We start from the raw sequence: 16,510 nt of genomic DNA, 5'->3' as shown, positions 1-16,510 counted from the left end.
TTATGATGTTGTTTAGCCAAAACACAAAACTAAAATAGATTATCTTAGTTGATCAATAATCAGAATTTTAGGCTTTATTACTACCACTCTTCATGAACATGAAACAGTTATGCTGGTTATGTGCCTTGTACAATTAAACGTGTGAACCTTTTCATAAATATTACCTCAATTTGTAGGATTGCTTATATCACTGAAAAAGAGTAACTCGTGCATATTAAAGACTAGCTGAAATATTATATGGAAGAATGCAATTTGGTCAAAACAAAGAATAAAGCAAACTCTGCATCTAATATGTTTGGGAATAAATAAGGATTTAGGTGACCCTATGTACGATTTGTGCTGTGTTAAGTACTGTACATTATAATTCAGTCTGATCTCCCTGGGAAACTCAACCTGCCCGTGATTTATGAAGTCTGTATTTACCTTTATTTAATTTTGTGCTGGAGAAATAAAAAATATGCACATACAAAATAATAACAAAATCAAGCATAGTACTTTCTAACAGTTTAATAAGTGTCTGGACACCGAAAATAATTATTTTTAAATGCATATAAGTCTTACGACAAGGAACAGATTATTTTTTCATGTCCTAAGATTTACAGCAATTACAGTAGTCAACTTAAAGACTTAAAAATTGTCAAGTTTAAACACTGGATAAGCCAATCTCTCCCTTCTTCTAGGCATTTTTGTTTTCCTAAATTGTTCGGCTTATACGCGAGTATATATGGTACTCATGTGACTGGTTAAACAGGAATATGAATATTCATGAGAAACAAGAAAATCTCAGCCAAATTAGCACTGGGTGATAAAGAAAAATACTGGTCTGTCACCTATGGCTTGCAACAAGTCTGAGCCCTGATTCTTTGAAACTTCCCCAAAATGGTTATATGACAAAATGGCTCCCTCAGCAGCCTGACCACAAATTATGGACCCAATAAGGCCATTCTAAACTCCGTATACTGGTCACTTCTATAACATGATCCATACTGTCAGTCCTGACAGTGTCCAGTTTTGGAAGTGTTAATAAACAAAAAATTTACATACCAAGCCCACCAGCTATGCCCCAGTATATGGTGACATTGGTCAAGTTATTGGTCTTGTCTTGGCCAACCATTTTTCTTGTGACAAGAACATCCATTCTGGAGTCCCCATCAAAGTCAGCTGGCACAACACTGGTGATGGCAGTGTTATTGTTCTCAGATGGGTAAAGCAGGACAGATTTAAAAGTCTCCTGAGAAAACTTCTCCTGAGTAGCCAGCAGGAGTTGGAGAACAGTACCTGAAAGTAATATGATACATTTGCTATAATATTATTGTTAATAATAATAATAATAATAATAATAATAATGATAATAATGATAAACACTTTATTTTCAGATGGTGATTCGATTAGTTACAATTTAGAACTTACCAACCTTGAGAACCTCTATTATGTATATACAATCTAATTGTATTATGTACACACACACACACATACACACACACAAACTATTCATATAAATGCTATATGTGTAACTTGTACTTTAACAACAACACCATATGTTTATTTTATTTTATGATTTCTTCCATCTAATACACCTATTACAAAAGGAAGAAATACTTTGACCTGATTTACAATCATGTGAAATCTTATTCCGAATATAAGCACATGAAAATTAAAAGCTATTTTTAAATAGATCCATTTTTTTGGCCTTGGTACATTAAAATTGTAATGATCTTCGTTCTGGACTACCAACAGATTCTCTTTGCTGGAAAATGGCATTCAAGTAAATGGGAACAGATTTTGTAGATGCCTTAAACATCATACTGTCATTAATCCTAAAGAATATCCTTTCATGTATTGGTAATACTTTAACTGTTAGCATGGCATGGTTAAATATTATCTAGCTGCTGATCAAAAATTATTTGCAATGCCCTTTCCTGAAGTCTGGAAAATTTTCTCATTCCTGTGCTACACCAAATTAGACCTGAGTAGTCATGATGCAAATGATTGTAACTTTGGTGAAAAATAACTTAGTACTGTAATGGAATGGATTTCTTTAAGAGCCAGAGATAAAAGTTTAGTTTCTTTTGAATATAATCTGTATAATAAAACCATTGCAAAGTTAAAGTCTACAAATAATCCAACAATTGTATCAAAATAAGCCATTTTCAGAGCAATATTATTAAAGAGAACATGCAGCATATCAATTTGCAATCTTGCTCTTTTTGTCATGTAAATTTTTGTTTTGTCCATATTGAGGATCATAACATTTTCCTTGCACCATATCTGAGGTCTGTATCACCTATTTTCAAGTGGAGATTATTTATTAATAGAATAAATAACAAGATCAAGCATCGTGGTACTCCACAAATTCTTGTTTTATTTTCAGATAATGTTACTGTACCTAATGAGACCTATTAGGATGTGAATCACTTAAGCATATCTTCACTACCTTGATAGATTTTTAAGTTTTCAAGAAATTTAGGTTCTATCCCCCGGGTGGCCAAGTGATCTAAAGTGCTCTCCATTACAGATCACTGCCATCTCACCTTTGTCTGAATGGGTTTGAGTCTCGGATTTGGCCAATATGGGTATGTGAGAAAGCTTGCCATTAGCTCCTTGTGAGTCTGTGGTTCTTTCTGGGGTTTTCCCAGGTTCATCCTCCACCATTTATACTGGCTGCCATGTATAGCCTATCTTGTGCTGAAAAATGGCGTTAAACCATACAATAACAACAACTTCATGTTCAACTAGGTCAAACACTTTTTGAAAATCATTCACTACAATACCAACAAACTATCCTTAATCTATGACTTTCAGACACTTGTCATTCAGAGATAGTTTCACAAGAATGATCTTATTAAAAGCCAGATTGATTTTCGTGAAGTAGATTATGATTGCTGAGATAGTTCATAAAAGAACTGTGTACATGCTTTTCTAGTAATTTGGAAAGGGATAGAAGAATTTATATTAGTCTAAAGCTATTTACATCCTCTATTGATCCAGTTTTATGTAGTGGTGCAACTAGAGTTTTCCAAGAATGGGCAAATTTACTTGTTCTCAAACTGACTACATAGAAAGGTAATACTGGTAATACTTTCGGCCTTTGCAGATGCAGCTGTCATAAGAAGTCTTGCACCTACATGTATCCTGTCAAGCCCTATTGATTGAGAAACATCAATGTGTTTTAGGTAATTAAAAAAAAATCAGAACTCATTTGCAGAATTTCAAATTAAGTATTTTTTAAGATTTTTTGTGGAACAAAAATGATTTTAGTTCCGAATGATCTGAGTCTAACTTATGTTCTGCAATTTTGCAAAGAATTCATTAAACATATTTGCAATGTTATCGGTATCATAAACATCGGTACAATTATTAAATAGTGATCATTTATCTTACTTTTGCACTTCCCTGCTTTCAAATTTTTTGGGATTTGTTTTTCATGTCTTTGAGAATTTGTTAGTATTGGTTTCTCTTTGCTTGTTTAATCATTGTGCTTACCTTTTTTTCTCTAGATTGTGTATACATTTTCATTACGTACAGATTTCAAGTGGTCTCATCTTTTCGCGTGGGAGTATGTAAAATTTCTGTGATTACCCAGTCAGATTGATGATCTTACTTCACTCTATGTCTTCAAAAGGTGCATGTTTATTAACAACTTCCAAACTCAAATCAAGTGCTTAAAATATCGTCAATAGTATCCCAGTTTGATAGTATCCCAGGGAATTTGCACAAAATCTTGCAAGAAATTATCATCGTGGAAAGTTTTAAAAAATAACCTGTATATAATGGATTTAGGAACAATTTTGTACTATACATTGTTAATATGCTTTCTTTCGAAAACAAAATGTAGAAAGATTCCATTGGCCAATTTTTGGAACAGAAATTCTTTAAACATTTTCTAGCATATTTGTGTATATATGGTCCATAAGTGTTTTGAATTTGATGTTACACTTGTGGGTTCATTATCTACTTGCAAAATCCAGAATGGTTCACCAAAATCCAACCATTTTTTTCTGTATCTGTCCATTTAGGAGGTATCTATTTATATCACCTAATATGTAACATTCTTTCTCTTCATTTATAACACTCTCTACTTCAAATTCAAAATGTTCATTCAAGTCAACAACTGAAGCTTTTCTGAGATAATCTAAATCCATATCAATTAAACTTCTTCAGATTCAAGATCAATCCTTCTCTTGAAAAATTTACCATTTTTAACGCAAGGATAATGCTACCTCATGCCTTCCTGTCTCTTGATCAGGTTTGCCATTTCCATCAATGCAGAGGAAATTATCAGTCTGCTTTCAGTCCACATTATTTCTGAGATGCCAAACATATGTACTGTTCTCTGGAGAAGTTAACATGAGTTTTACTTTATAAATTTTCCCTCTGATGCCTTGAATATTTATGTAACCTATATTAACACTTTTCCAAAAATTCCTAAATTCATAACTGTAACATGAAAAGGATTGCAATGATTTATGGGCACTCAAGACAATGTAACTAAGTGTGAATTCACTACAGCAAGGTCTGAATTGGATATAAAACGATTGTGGTATGGCTCCCAAAATGTCATATACTGTATTTGCCAGCCTATAAGTCACTGTGGAGTATAAGTCGAATCAGCAAATTTGGCAAACTTTCCATCCTTCATCCTGGTGTCAGGATAATGTGACTGGGTGGGACATGATGCTACATGACTGCAGCATGATGCTCCAGTGCTAGACATCACTATAAACTGCCACAATGCAGACACTGTAGTGATATGATTGAAAAATTGTTTAAGCTACATTAAAAATCCAAATCACACACACTCTTCATTTAATCAAAAGCACAAGTACAATATCCAAAGTAATTTCAGTCGAGGTACATAGAGTTAGGCCAAAATTCTCTCAATAGTGCATGCTGCTAATGCAAAAATTTCACCTTACACCTGTCACTCTCTCAGAAGTATGTCATGTCTGTAGAGTGCCCCCATAAGTCCCTGAGAAAACTATATTGAAATTGCATACAAGAAACAAAATAACTATAGCATTTGCTTATACATAAAAATTAAAAATATCAAGGATATAAAAAGTGCACAAAACTCAGTACTTTCATATATCAATTTTATAGTTTATAACCCATACTCTAACACTATCATCTTGTTCATGTTCCATACCAAACAGCAGCTGTCAATTTACTGGTAAACACCCAAACAGACTGCTCCCTGTCCTTTTCTGGATCTCTACACATTCAATTTTCAGTAAAAATGGTGTCATCTGCATCCCAGATTTGCAATGTCTAGTTTTAATATTTCAAAAAATAAATTTAAAACAATAAAAAGGTGTAACTCTTACATATATGTGCTCAAAGGGATGTAATTCCCAAAGTTATGGAAATATTCAGACAGTGAAATTCATCATATCTGTTGTCAGAAAAACTAGACTCATCCATGCAAATGTAGTGACCAAATTAGTCAAGAAACCCATTTGGTTTGAAATGTGAACAATGTGACAGTATTAGCAAACCCCTTGCTGTCACATTAGAAATTTTAAACAAATACTGTTAGTTGTTTAAATTGGGGGTGGGGTGAACACTAAATGGAAAAATAAAACAACCTTTACCTTGTGTTTGTTCTAAAGTTACATTAGTGCTGACTTTAAACCTCATTTTTCATTGAACTGAGAGAAAACATATAGTATTCACACACCCTACCATTTGTTTGTACACCCTAATTATTTTTAAATGAAAAAGCATCAATGATATTTTTAAAAAATGCACAAATCTTAGTCATTTAATTCAGTAATTAATAATTTCTAACCTGACTGTCACCAAGGGGTCCCTAGCACTGTTGATTTAGTGACATTTCAATGCAAATGGAAGCTACCGATGTAAACAAGCACACATACTGCTTGCTGTCCATTTCTGGTTTCTAGAATGGTCTGTTTCAATAAAAACTGTGTTGCATGTATCCAATATTTGCAATGTCTAGATATTTCTAAAACAAACTGAACAAATAAATAGCAGGAACTCCCGTATATATATATATATATATATATATATATATATATATATATATATATATATATATATATATAGATATGTTTGTGTGTTCAAAGAAATCAACTTCAAAAATGAAAAATTATTGAGATTATCAATATAGCAAACTACATCTGCTAATTGTAAACACAGACTGGCCCAAGCTTATATGGCAACTGTATTGCTAAAGAAACTCCCATTTGATTTGAAACACCAATAAGCTGGCAGTGTTTGGGACCCTCAGGCAACAATCAGGCTAGAATTTATAAATCAACGATTGAAATGACAAAGTTTTGTGCATTTTTTTATATCACTGATACCTTTTTTTTTTAAACAGCATGGGGGTACAAACAAATGAGATGGTGTGAGAATACTATACATTGTGAGAATACTATACATTGTGAGAATACTATACATTCTGTGAGAATACTATACATTGTGAGAATACTATACATTCTGTGAGAATACTATACATCGTATCCAAAACCATATCATCAAGATTGGAACTTGGTGTCAGGCACCCCTTTTCCCCCAAAATTAAATGATTTAATCCCTATAATGCTAACAATCGGATGACATTTTCCTAATATACACCAATGCGGTTAAAGGATTATATTTTTCTATGACTATATTAACAATAACCTGCAGAGGGAAACTAATCTTATTAGTAAATATATATCAATGCCATTTTAGGGGGTATAATTTATGATGAAACAACACCCCTCTTCTACCATCTCTTTTAACTGAAACTTGTGATATCAACAATAACAACAGTAGACATAACCCTAAATATACCTTCGATCCATTCTAAATTCTGAGACCGAGATATTAATTTCTCATAAAAGCGAAATATTCCAAAAAATTTAAAATTAGTTACATGCAAGGTCTATTAACAAGTCCTCATCATTTTAATAACAAAAATATATCAATTAAGATCATGTTTTTAAAATTTTATACTTTAGGGAGAAAGCAGTAATTAGTAGAATCTTGCACATGGGATGATGCTTCAACAAAACTGGTAGTGCATAGTTTCTGTATGGTTGCCTCATGTAAACAGGTTTCATTTTTCTCCGTTCTCAAAATCTTGTATCAGCTTGTATTTAGTCATCTTAATATTTGTGCTATGATTTCATTTTGACATTAGATTAATCCATATCATGATCAGTTGTAGAGAAGTCAACAATATATCTCGGCAAGGTACATCAGTTAGAAAACCTGCTCCTGAAAAATGGCACCGGGATATATTTGCTAATAAGAGTAGTCTCGCCTATTGTTATCACTATGCAAAGTGACTGATGATGTGGTGGTACTTTCCACTGGTACAACCATACACTGACTTGGAGTTGTACTTCTATTAATGCTACATCAATTATTTGAAAATATTAAACAGAATATTGATATGAATAAAACAAGAAATATTAGCTACTTTTAATGCAGAGATAGAAAAAAGTTTGATCAACAATGTTTCAAGAAAAGAGTGTCAATCTTTTGTATTAAAAAAACCTGTCTAATTTGGATCATCCAATAAAACTAGAATGTATCCAATTCAACACACAAATCAGTGATGTAGTACACAATGTGTGAAGTGGTACACATGTTAAGCGAACGGAAACCGTGTGGAATAATGTTTTTGATGATCTCCTCAATAAACTGTAATTTATCCTGAAATTAATGTTGCTCTATGTGGAAAAAATAAACAAAGTACACCGTTATGAAGAGATATCTATTCACAGTTAATCTCAGCAAGATTATAAATTGAGATTCAACACTATAACCTACCAACCCACCCACCCACCCTTTTGCCTTTACGTCGATCCCTTTCTTGGTTTTGGCTTTTTTTTTTATAGGTCCCTCGATAACACATGCCTCACTTATAGTGTGGTCGATGTTTTTGGACCATGATGTGTGAGACATCGGGGGAGAGGTGTACTGTCATGACGAGGAACATTTTAGTTGTAGTCAAGTTGCATTTTTATTTATTCTTAAAAAAATAACAAAAGATTCAACTCTTTTTGGAGGAAATGGGTCCAGAATTAATGTTTTATGTGTGTGAGTAATAAAGCCAAATTGGACATAAAAAAGTGTTATTTTTTTTTAATGTGGATATGTATCATGAAGTGGGACGGGGTGTTGTAAGTTTTAAAGCTCTTCAAAACTATGTCTTTGCTTATATAACTGAAAGGATTCGTGATAACTTAAAAAGAGAAGAAGAAAAAATATTTCAAAGATTTTAAGATGAGAAATTTAAACTGATCAGAATTTTGGAACAATAATTTTTAAGTGGTTTTGAAAAACGTCATAGATGAAAACACTTTAAATTTGACCAAAATCAAATAGGAAGACATGCTACCAAAATACTTCATTTTTAGCATTCTACCTTATTATTATCTGCAAACGATTTTTTTAATTACATTTTTTAAAATCATCAGTTATCCCTAACTACAATGCACTGGGTCTACGGGGATCAATCACGATGGAATGAGCTCATCACGCACCATTTTCTCGAATGACAAATATGTCAGTCAGTTTATCCGCATTAAAATCCCCAAACGCAGCGATGATGCCACTGTTTTCCCCTTGTAACACACGTGTTGTTACATCTTCTAAAGCTATATAAAGTTTTGGCAAACATATAACAAGTATAAACGTTTGCAGAACACAAATATCTCTTAAACGATCCATGTATGATTTCCGCTTGTGTACTTTCCGGAAGTTTACGTCTGTTTCGAGGGCGCTTTTAAAACACAAGCCAGAACATCTAACGATGATTAGGAAATCTAGCATTATTAGTGTCCATTTCGGCATATACGGCGTGTTTATTGTATTTGTAGTTATGTTTTTTATTATGGTGATTACTGATTTAAATAACAGTTTTGTGCATCTCGTATCTTTGTATGTAATTTGCGTGTTAAGCTAATTATATATTAAATCTGTCCATTTTAGCAAAATAGAACACCAATGTGTAATTGTTCTAGTTAAAATATGTAGGCTATATGAATGTATTGTGCAAAGGTCAATACAATATTATGTAAGATTATTTCATGTGCTTCGTGTTTATATTTTTCAAAGCATTCAATTTAATCAATTTAAAAAATAGTACCTATTATTGGTTTTAAATAAATTTCTCAAATCAATTTCACAAGGCTGTGTAAATGTTTGTCAATTTTCGTTTTTGTATGTCAGCTTAATTATTGGATTGATTAATGTATGGAACTGATTGCAAAAGAGTGATATTGTTATTCTAAAAAGTCATGTTACATGTTTCTGTCGTATAAGTGAGTATTTGATAGAATGATGAAATCCTATTCGATATTATTAGTTGAAAAAAAGCATATATATCTACGCATTAAACCGAGTTTCTTCTTACTCTTCCCACCCCATTGTTTTTTTAATTTGGACATTTACCCTAGGCAGAGGAAACTCGGATTATTTATGTATGTCTGTCTCATAATTACAATGGGTACAGTTAACGCAGTTTAACTGCTGTTAAAATTCAAGAAATAAATAATTATAATGCTTAATATTTGTGGTACTTATTTTGATTTTATCGAAGAAAAAAATAGTATATTTGTAAAAATGTAAATGCTGCATATTTGTTATGGTTTTTCTCATAATTTTATGATGAAGGGAAGTAATAGGAATTGTATTAAAATCGTCCTCTTAGATCAACAGGAATAAGGTTGGTTATCTGTTGAAGAACAAAATTGTCCAAACGACAAAATTGTACATTTTAGAAAACAGGACTTCAGGTGGGAGGAATACTGAATACGAAATTGTACAAACCTATCTTGAAATTAAGGACGCAAATCTATAAAACACATGTAAATGGAAATTAGCTTTGTAATTAAAATTCATACGGAAAAAAGAACATGTACCATATGTAAGAATAACATTTTGGGTGTGGAATGTAGGAGTGAAAAACTTTTACTGTTATGTAGAGCTTGTTTTTTTTTGTGTGTTTTTTTTTTGTTTTTTTTTTTTACTTAGGCATAAAATGGAAGATCTGCTAATTACAGGGCTGATGCAGTTTACAATATTTATTCCCAAGACTAGTAGAGTTGAGAAGATCCGGGATCACATTTTTGCAATCGGTTCCATCGCAAGTTTGCGCAGGACTAAACTGTTAATTTTGTTATATATATATATATATATATATATATATATATATATATATATATATATATATATATATATATATATATATATATATATATATATATATATATATATATATATATATGATTAGTCCTAAGAATAATAAGTAAAGGTAAATAATTTAATGAGAATGATGTACGTTTATATAAATAAAATAAAAAATAAAAAGGCATGCTCACCGAAATAGCGCCGTCTGCACCATTTCGCCAGCATCTTACGACGGCCCCGTTTACAGTATGTGAATACTTAGATTATACAATATAGGTGGGCATTTCGATCGTGAGAGAGAGAGAGAGAGAGAGACTTTGCTTTTCCTGTCTTAATTCCTTAAACACTGGTTTTGCGACTTTTTTCAACACGTCGTAAGATATTTGAATACCGTCAAGGACAGATCCCACCTGTCTAAAATGTGTGAGGAGGGGCTCCGTCAGGTGGGAGGGGATTTGTAGATTAATCTCACTAGGGGAAATGGCTGGCGGTGTATGCAAGCCAATCTCACCCTCTCAGGCGGTAGAAACTCTGCTCCCACGGCAGTCGGAAATTGTCTGCTGCCGAGAAGAACTACTCCGTATCGGAGAGGGAATGCTTCGGAATTGTGTTCGTGATATCACGGTTCGATTGGTACTTATACGGGCGGAAGTTCATATTGGATACCGACCAGCAACCCCTCGCCTATCTCGTTGGCAAAATTGTCGAATGGACGCTTGATGCGATGGTCGCTGTTCATACAACAGTACCAGATGCACTTTAGATACGTGAAAGGAACCGAGAACGTATGTGCCGATTTCATGAGCAGGAGCGCTGAAATGGCATAGATCGCTCTGTAGATAACTATATGTTGTGTGTATATTCGTGTTCGTACTCAGCGTTTAGCTTCGTTATGATTTTGTTTCTTTTATTGCGTGTAGTAACGCACATTTGCATTTGACCAATTTTGGGGGAATAAAATCCCGCTATTCTCAAGCGTGGGGGTGTCAAGTTTACTCGGTCCCAGTTCGAAAGTCGTGTATAAACTAAGGTATTATTACAAGCCATGTTTAATGTTTGAACATTGCTGCAGGCTAGATGTAATCTCTTACGCAAGGTTACCGTGACGAGAGAGAATATCCGGCATCTTGAATCGGCACAGGCGTTAGATAGCGCGACTTCCCACCTATGTGTTACAGCTTTGTCTTAAGATCAGAGGAACCAGCGAGGAACGGGGTGTGTTCTAAATCCGTCCTCACGTGGACAGACAGCGAGAAGGACATTGTCCGCTAAGTTTTATTGGATCGAACCAAAGCGACATCCAATCGGAATTGAGATAGAGGGTGTGGTAACAATTTCGATCAGAATTATAACTTCTAACTAACAAGCGAAAATTTAGTATCGCCGTGGAAGATTGCTGTGTAATATAGTGTTACTCCGAGAGAGTCATTCGTAATTTGGTGGTAAAACTTAGGAGATTCTAAGAAAAGACAAAGCTTCATAAAAGCCAGTAAGTTATTTGCTTGGTTTTTGCAGAATATTACGGCAGTAGTTAAGTGGGTCACTTTAGCGTCAAGGGGAATTAGCATTAAAAAACACCCTGGGTCACTTTGGCGTCAATGGGAAATTTAACATTACGAAAACCCCTGGGTCACTTTGGCGTCAAGGGAAATTTAACATTACGAAAACCCCTGGGTCGCTTTGGCGTCAATGGGAAATTAACATGGGAATAAATCGTGGGTCTGTTGAGCGACAAGGGAAATTGAACATGGGAATAAATCGTGGGCCTGTTTAGCGACAAGGGGAATTTAACATGGGAGAAAAAAAAGAAATTCTAGGGACAAGGGGAATTGAACATGGGATTTTTTTTTTTTTTTAAAAAATAAAAAAAATAAAAAAGGGGTAGGCAATTAAAAGTCGATCTCTTTTCGAGAAATTGGAGTGGCCCTGAAAAGGGCCTTTGGGTTTCTTCTTCTTCTTCTTCTTCTAACTCCTTAACTTCTTTATCCATCCCCTTATTTTTTCCATCATTCCTTTCTTCTTCTTCTTCTTTTCTGTTTCCGGTATCCAGTCCGGGTGACCCATGGCTCGGAACTTCTGTTGGATTTTCATCCAGTTAGCGTTTAGTTTCTCTAGTTCTTCCTTTTTCTTTCTATTTTCTTCTTCTTTTCTTTCCTTTGACCACTTTTCTTTGATGTTCTTGACCTCTTCGGTCAGCACTTTCCTCATTACTTCTTCCGCTTTCTTACGTTTGTCTAAGCCCCACTTCACAAAAGACCAATCTGTCCATTCTACAATGTCTTCTGAAAAACACCTTACACTCGTCACATAAACTATGGCTTCTTTCAACTTGCCCACTTTCACATACGGTGGGTTAATGAAACCTCTGATTCTCTTCTCCTCATTCTCTATCATTTCTTTCACAATATCGATTGCTAAGTGGAGGCTGGTTACTTGTCTTGAGACGAAATCTTTTGTCACTGCATGCCTCCATTCCTGTTCAAGCCTTTCTGCTACATTCAATCCATCCACCATCCAGTACCAACTTCCCATAAGGTTGTTATACAAAGCTGAAGCTGCTGGTATCTTCTTGTTTGCTTATTCCGTGGAATGGGCTCCAATGGCAAACACTGTTAGTTTTATAGTTAAAGCGCGGACGTGAAGGAAAACATCCCCTACTTTTCTCATTTCATATGATCTACTATCCACATACGTGAAGCATCAATAAACAAACCCCTAATCTACTATTCACACACGCAAAGCATTAAAATTAAACCCAAATCTACTATCCACACAAACGTACGTGAGCGCTTACAAACACACACACACACACACACACACACACAAGGAAAAAAAAGATTGTTTATATTCACACTACTCTACATACACACATTGGCAAATCGATTACTATTTCTTTTCTAAAGGTTTCGGTAGCCCTGAAAAGGGCTGTTTGTTTTTAACTCCAGATGCACCTATCTAATGCTAGCACTTTCCTGGCCTGGCACCACACACACATCTTCTTCCCCAGTCTCTTTTCACTCTTTTTTGGGGGAGAGCAGAGGCGGGATAAGTGGCTTCATAATCCCAATTTTCTGTCTCTGGGATTCTGAAATTTCCTCTTTCCTTTTCCCCCTCTTCTTTTTTTCTTCTTTCCTCCTCCAATTTCATCCTTCCCTCTTCGACAATGGCCTCCGCGACCAGTTCATTTAGTATGTGCCTGGCATATTCCAGGTGCATCTGGAGTTCTAGAAGCTTTGCAATTCTGGTGTTCATTCTCTTGATCAATCAACAAGGGTAGCTAGACTGCCGAGCGATTTTCAATTTATACTAAAAGCGCGGACGTGAGGGAAAACATCCCCTAAAACAAAATTGATCTTACCTAGATCATGACCAAACAAGGCGCGGACTTAAAAGAAACACTCACTGACTTTTTTATACTACCCATCACTATTCTAAAAAAATTTCAAACAACTCTAAGATTTTTTAACAATAACTCAACAATATAACATCAAACATTTTTTTTTCAATTAACACTCTACTTTAAACAGGGCTGACAACGTTGTGAATGAAATTGTGATTTCCACTGTTGGAAGTCATTAGGCCATTGATGGACACTACGTTTCCTAGCTTGAGACAAAAGATAAGCATAATGGTCACAAAACCATTGATCTACTTTCACATCATTTCTAGAAGAAGAACGAGGATCAAAATGAGTCACTAAATGTTCTAAGGAATAGCCCAGGCTGCGATGATGCAGAAAATACACACAATATTGTCCACACACCAAGGAATCTGTGCCTTGTAAATTCACATTATTGAATCGGGTGGTCTGAGCATTTCTTCTCATAAAGTCGATGATATCGTCTTCCAAAGGGGGCAATCCATACGAATCAAAATATTCCACACATCCTTCTTGAGGAAAGTAAACCGCTACCCAGTGGGTTCCTGGGAGATGACTGTCGTCCGTGTTGATGACATAAGCTAGATGGTCTTGAGGTTTGCGATGAGGGAGTTCATCTTTAGTACAGACGACAGGATTCCAAGAAGCCGTGTACGAACTGTGGTTCAAAAGGTAATAAAGTTCTCAGGTATCCATTGATTTGTGTGGTTTTCTTCTTCACAGGTAATGATAAGTGACCAATTCGATACTGACTTTTTGCTTGAAAATGTCTGACAAGTAAAAGGCGTTTAGCTTCGTCTCCCCACTCTGATTCAGAAGAGCTTCGATACGATGAACCTCTTGAGTGGTTAATGGTGGACAAGAATGTTCACGCAAGTCTTTATACCACTGATGCAACACGACTTCGTCCGAGATGAGACTCCAAGCTTCGTCCAGATACTCGTTCAATTTTTCTTCTTGACTCAGCATCAGGCATTTATCGTGTTGAATTTGACTGGGATGATCGTTTTGACATCCATAGCACTCTTTCTTGATCAATTCCGTCATTTTTTCGACCAAGTGTTTGGCAAAACAGGAGACTAAATGGGCTTCTTGTTCTGGCCATCTTGACTTCATCATGATAACTTCTTCGTCTTGGGATTCTTCTTCTTCTTCCCCGGTCTCCTCACATTCCATCTCCAAAGTTTCTCCACTAGGTAAAGAGGGATAACAGTCTTCCATGGCTTCTAATAGTCTAGAATGACTTCTCTCAAACTGTTGATTTCTATGGTATTGTCAAATTCTGCATACAGGAGGACGTTCACTGTGTGATCTGGAGGTGGATTTGCAAAGTGAAGTTCCACACGAATCTGACCCGATTTTACAGGGTGGAAATGTCCCTCGTCGCTGCCTTGGTCTGGAGTGAAATCAAAACCCCACAAAGCATAGCCTCCTGCATACTCGTCGTACGAAATACCGTGACTGGTGTTGGTTCCTAATTGTCCGGTGGCTTCGTACAGGGACAAGTACGATCTCAAATAATTCTTCGCGACACCAAAGTTGGGCTCAAAGGGTCGGGTACACAAGGTCTTGCCGTCGCGACTGACTTCGATCTTGGATACATTGTAATGTTGAAACTCAAAAGGATTTTGATCGTGGGTTCCGTTGAAGGCTGAATTCCTGACGATACCAACAATCAAACGTTTGGGTAACTGTCCTTGGAACAGATGATCTTCGATCATGGATCGCTGTTCAGCGAGAATGGTGAACGTTTTCACTTCTACGCGTCACATCGGATACTTGGCGGTCGTTCTGCTCAACGTCTGACTGACGTCGTTTCCCACTTTAGGTAACACTTCCACACGACGCACGTAAAGTCGGGCTTCTTGAATGATAGTTTTGTATTCATTGGCATGGGCCATCAAATGGAAAGCGGCACTGCTACGATTCAGTCTCAGACGGATATCCACCCCGTTCAGCAAATACTTTTCTTGTAACCACATGTCCAAATGCAAACGATCCATCAGTTCTAAACTTCGCCCTTGCAGAATTTTCTTACGACGGTCGTTAAACCCCACATTGTGAGGATTGTCATCTTCTGTCAGGACTATGTCGCTAAACGTGCCTTCACCTGCCGTGTCAGGTTTCCATACCACGCAAGCATCCAGATGAGTATTCTTGGCTTCTTTTCCGTACGTCAAGAGATTTTCCAGGTAGGCACGATATGGGTAAGTATCCATGCTGGAAGGAATGCATGAAATTGTTGACAGGAGCTACTCTAGCATCGCCTCCTGGATTGGTGTTGTCCGTTTTGATAACTTTCACTTTCAAATACAGGTAACTGCTATTCAGATCGATGTAATCTTCGGGTTGTCCTTTGATTTCAAACTCGATGGGAGCGGAATCCGTCAAAGAGGAGACGGGATGAAATTCCACCCACTGGGATTCTTGCATGGTCATCATGGTCGGGGGCATGGCAAACAGATCCAGTTCCGACTTGGAACAGGCGCAAGACTCTCGGTGCATCATTTTTTTTCTCTTTCTCAATAATCGAAAACGTCTAAGTCTCGAACGGTTCTTCTTTTCTTTGCCTTTCTAGCTTTAGACGTGTGAAGTCTGGTGAAAGGGTGTTTTCTTCGTCGTCTCTTTCTGCCTTGTCCTTGCTGAATGCTTGACTCTGTAGCGTGCAGGACATTTATATGTGTGTCTCGTCGGCCCAAAAGGTCTTTGCCCGTTTGCAGCAAGACATTTTTGCCTGCCCTCATGAAGGCTTCTTTAGGATTTTGTTTGTCGATGATGACATTTTGGAGAAATTCTTTGCCTTGTGTCAGTGCCGCATCTTTCAAGGCGTGCAATCCGCGTGTCACCATCGGTTTCAACACCGGGGCCACCGAACGAAAGGCCGATTTCTGCATATCTCCTAAACCGTGTCCTCACTGTCGAGCAACCCCTCGGTACACTGGATACATGACTTACGAGTCGTGAGAGAACCGTTTTCGAAAA

General features: G+C 36.1%; 1 protein-coding gene across 1 annotated transcript in view; it reads right to left on the bottom strand.

The window, feature by feature from the left end:
* LOC149780319 (T-cell immunomodulatory protein-like) overlaps nucleotides 1-8,718 on the bottom strand; it is a 76,786-nt gene extending 68,068 nt beyond the window's left edge. The window contains exons 1-2 of the mRNA XM_089937162.1: nucleotides 8,502-8,718; nucleotides 1,045-1,278 (exon numbers count right to left, since the gene is read on the bottom strand). Of these exons, the coding sequence (XP_089793288.1) occupies nucleotides 1,045-1,278; nucleotides 8,502-8,688 (421 nt within the window). The 5' untranslated portion in view covers nucleotides 8,689-8,718. The remainder of the gene's footprint in view (nucleotides 1-1,044; nucleotides 1,279-8,501) is intronic.
* Between the last annotated feature and the right edge of the window lie 7,792 nt (nucleotides 8,719-16,510).

This window comes from Sinohyriopsis cumingii, chromosome 16 (genome assembly GCF_028554795.1).
Source record: "Sinohyriopsis cumingii isolate HCF-2022 chromosome 16, ASM2855479v2, whole genome shotgun sequence".
Lineage (NCBI taxonomy): Eukaryota > Metazoa > Mollusca > Bivalvia > Unionida > Unionidae > Sinohyriopsis > Sinohyriopsis cumingii.
The sequence above is the reverse complement of the archived record's forward strand: the minus strand, read 5'-3'. Positions and strand labels throughout refer to the sequence as shown.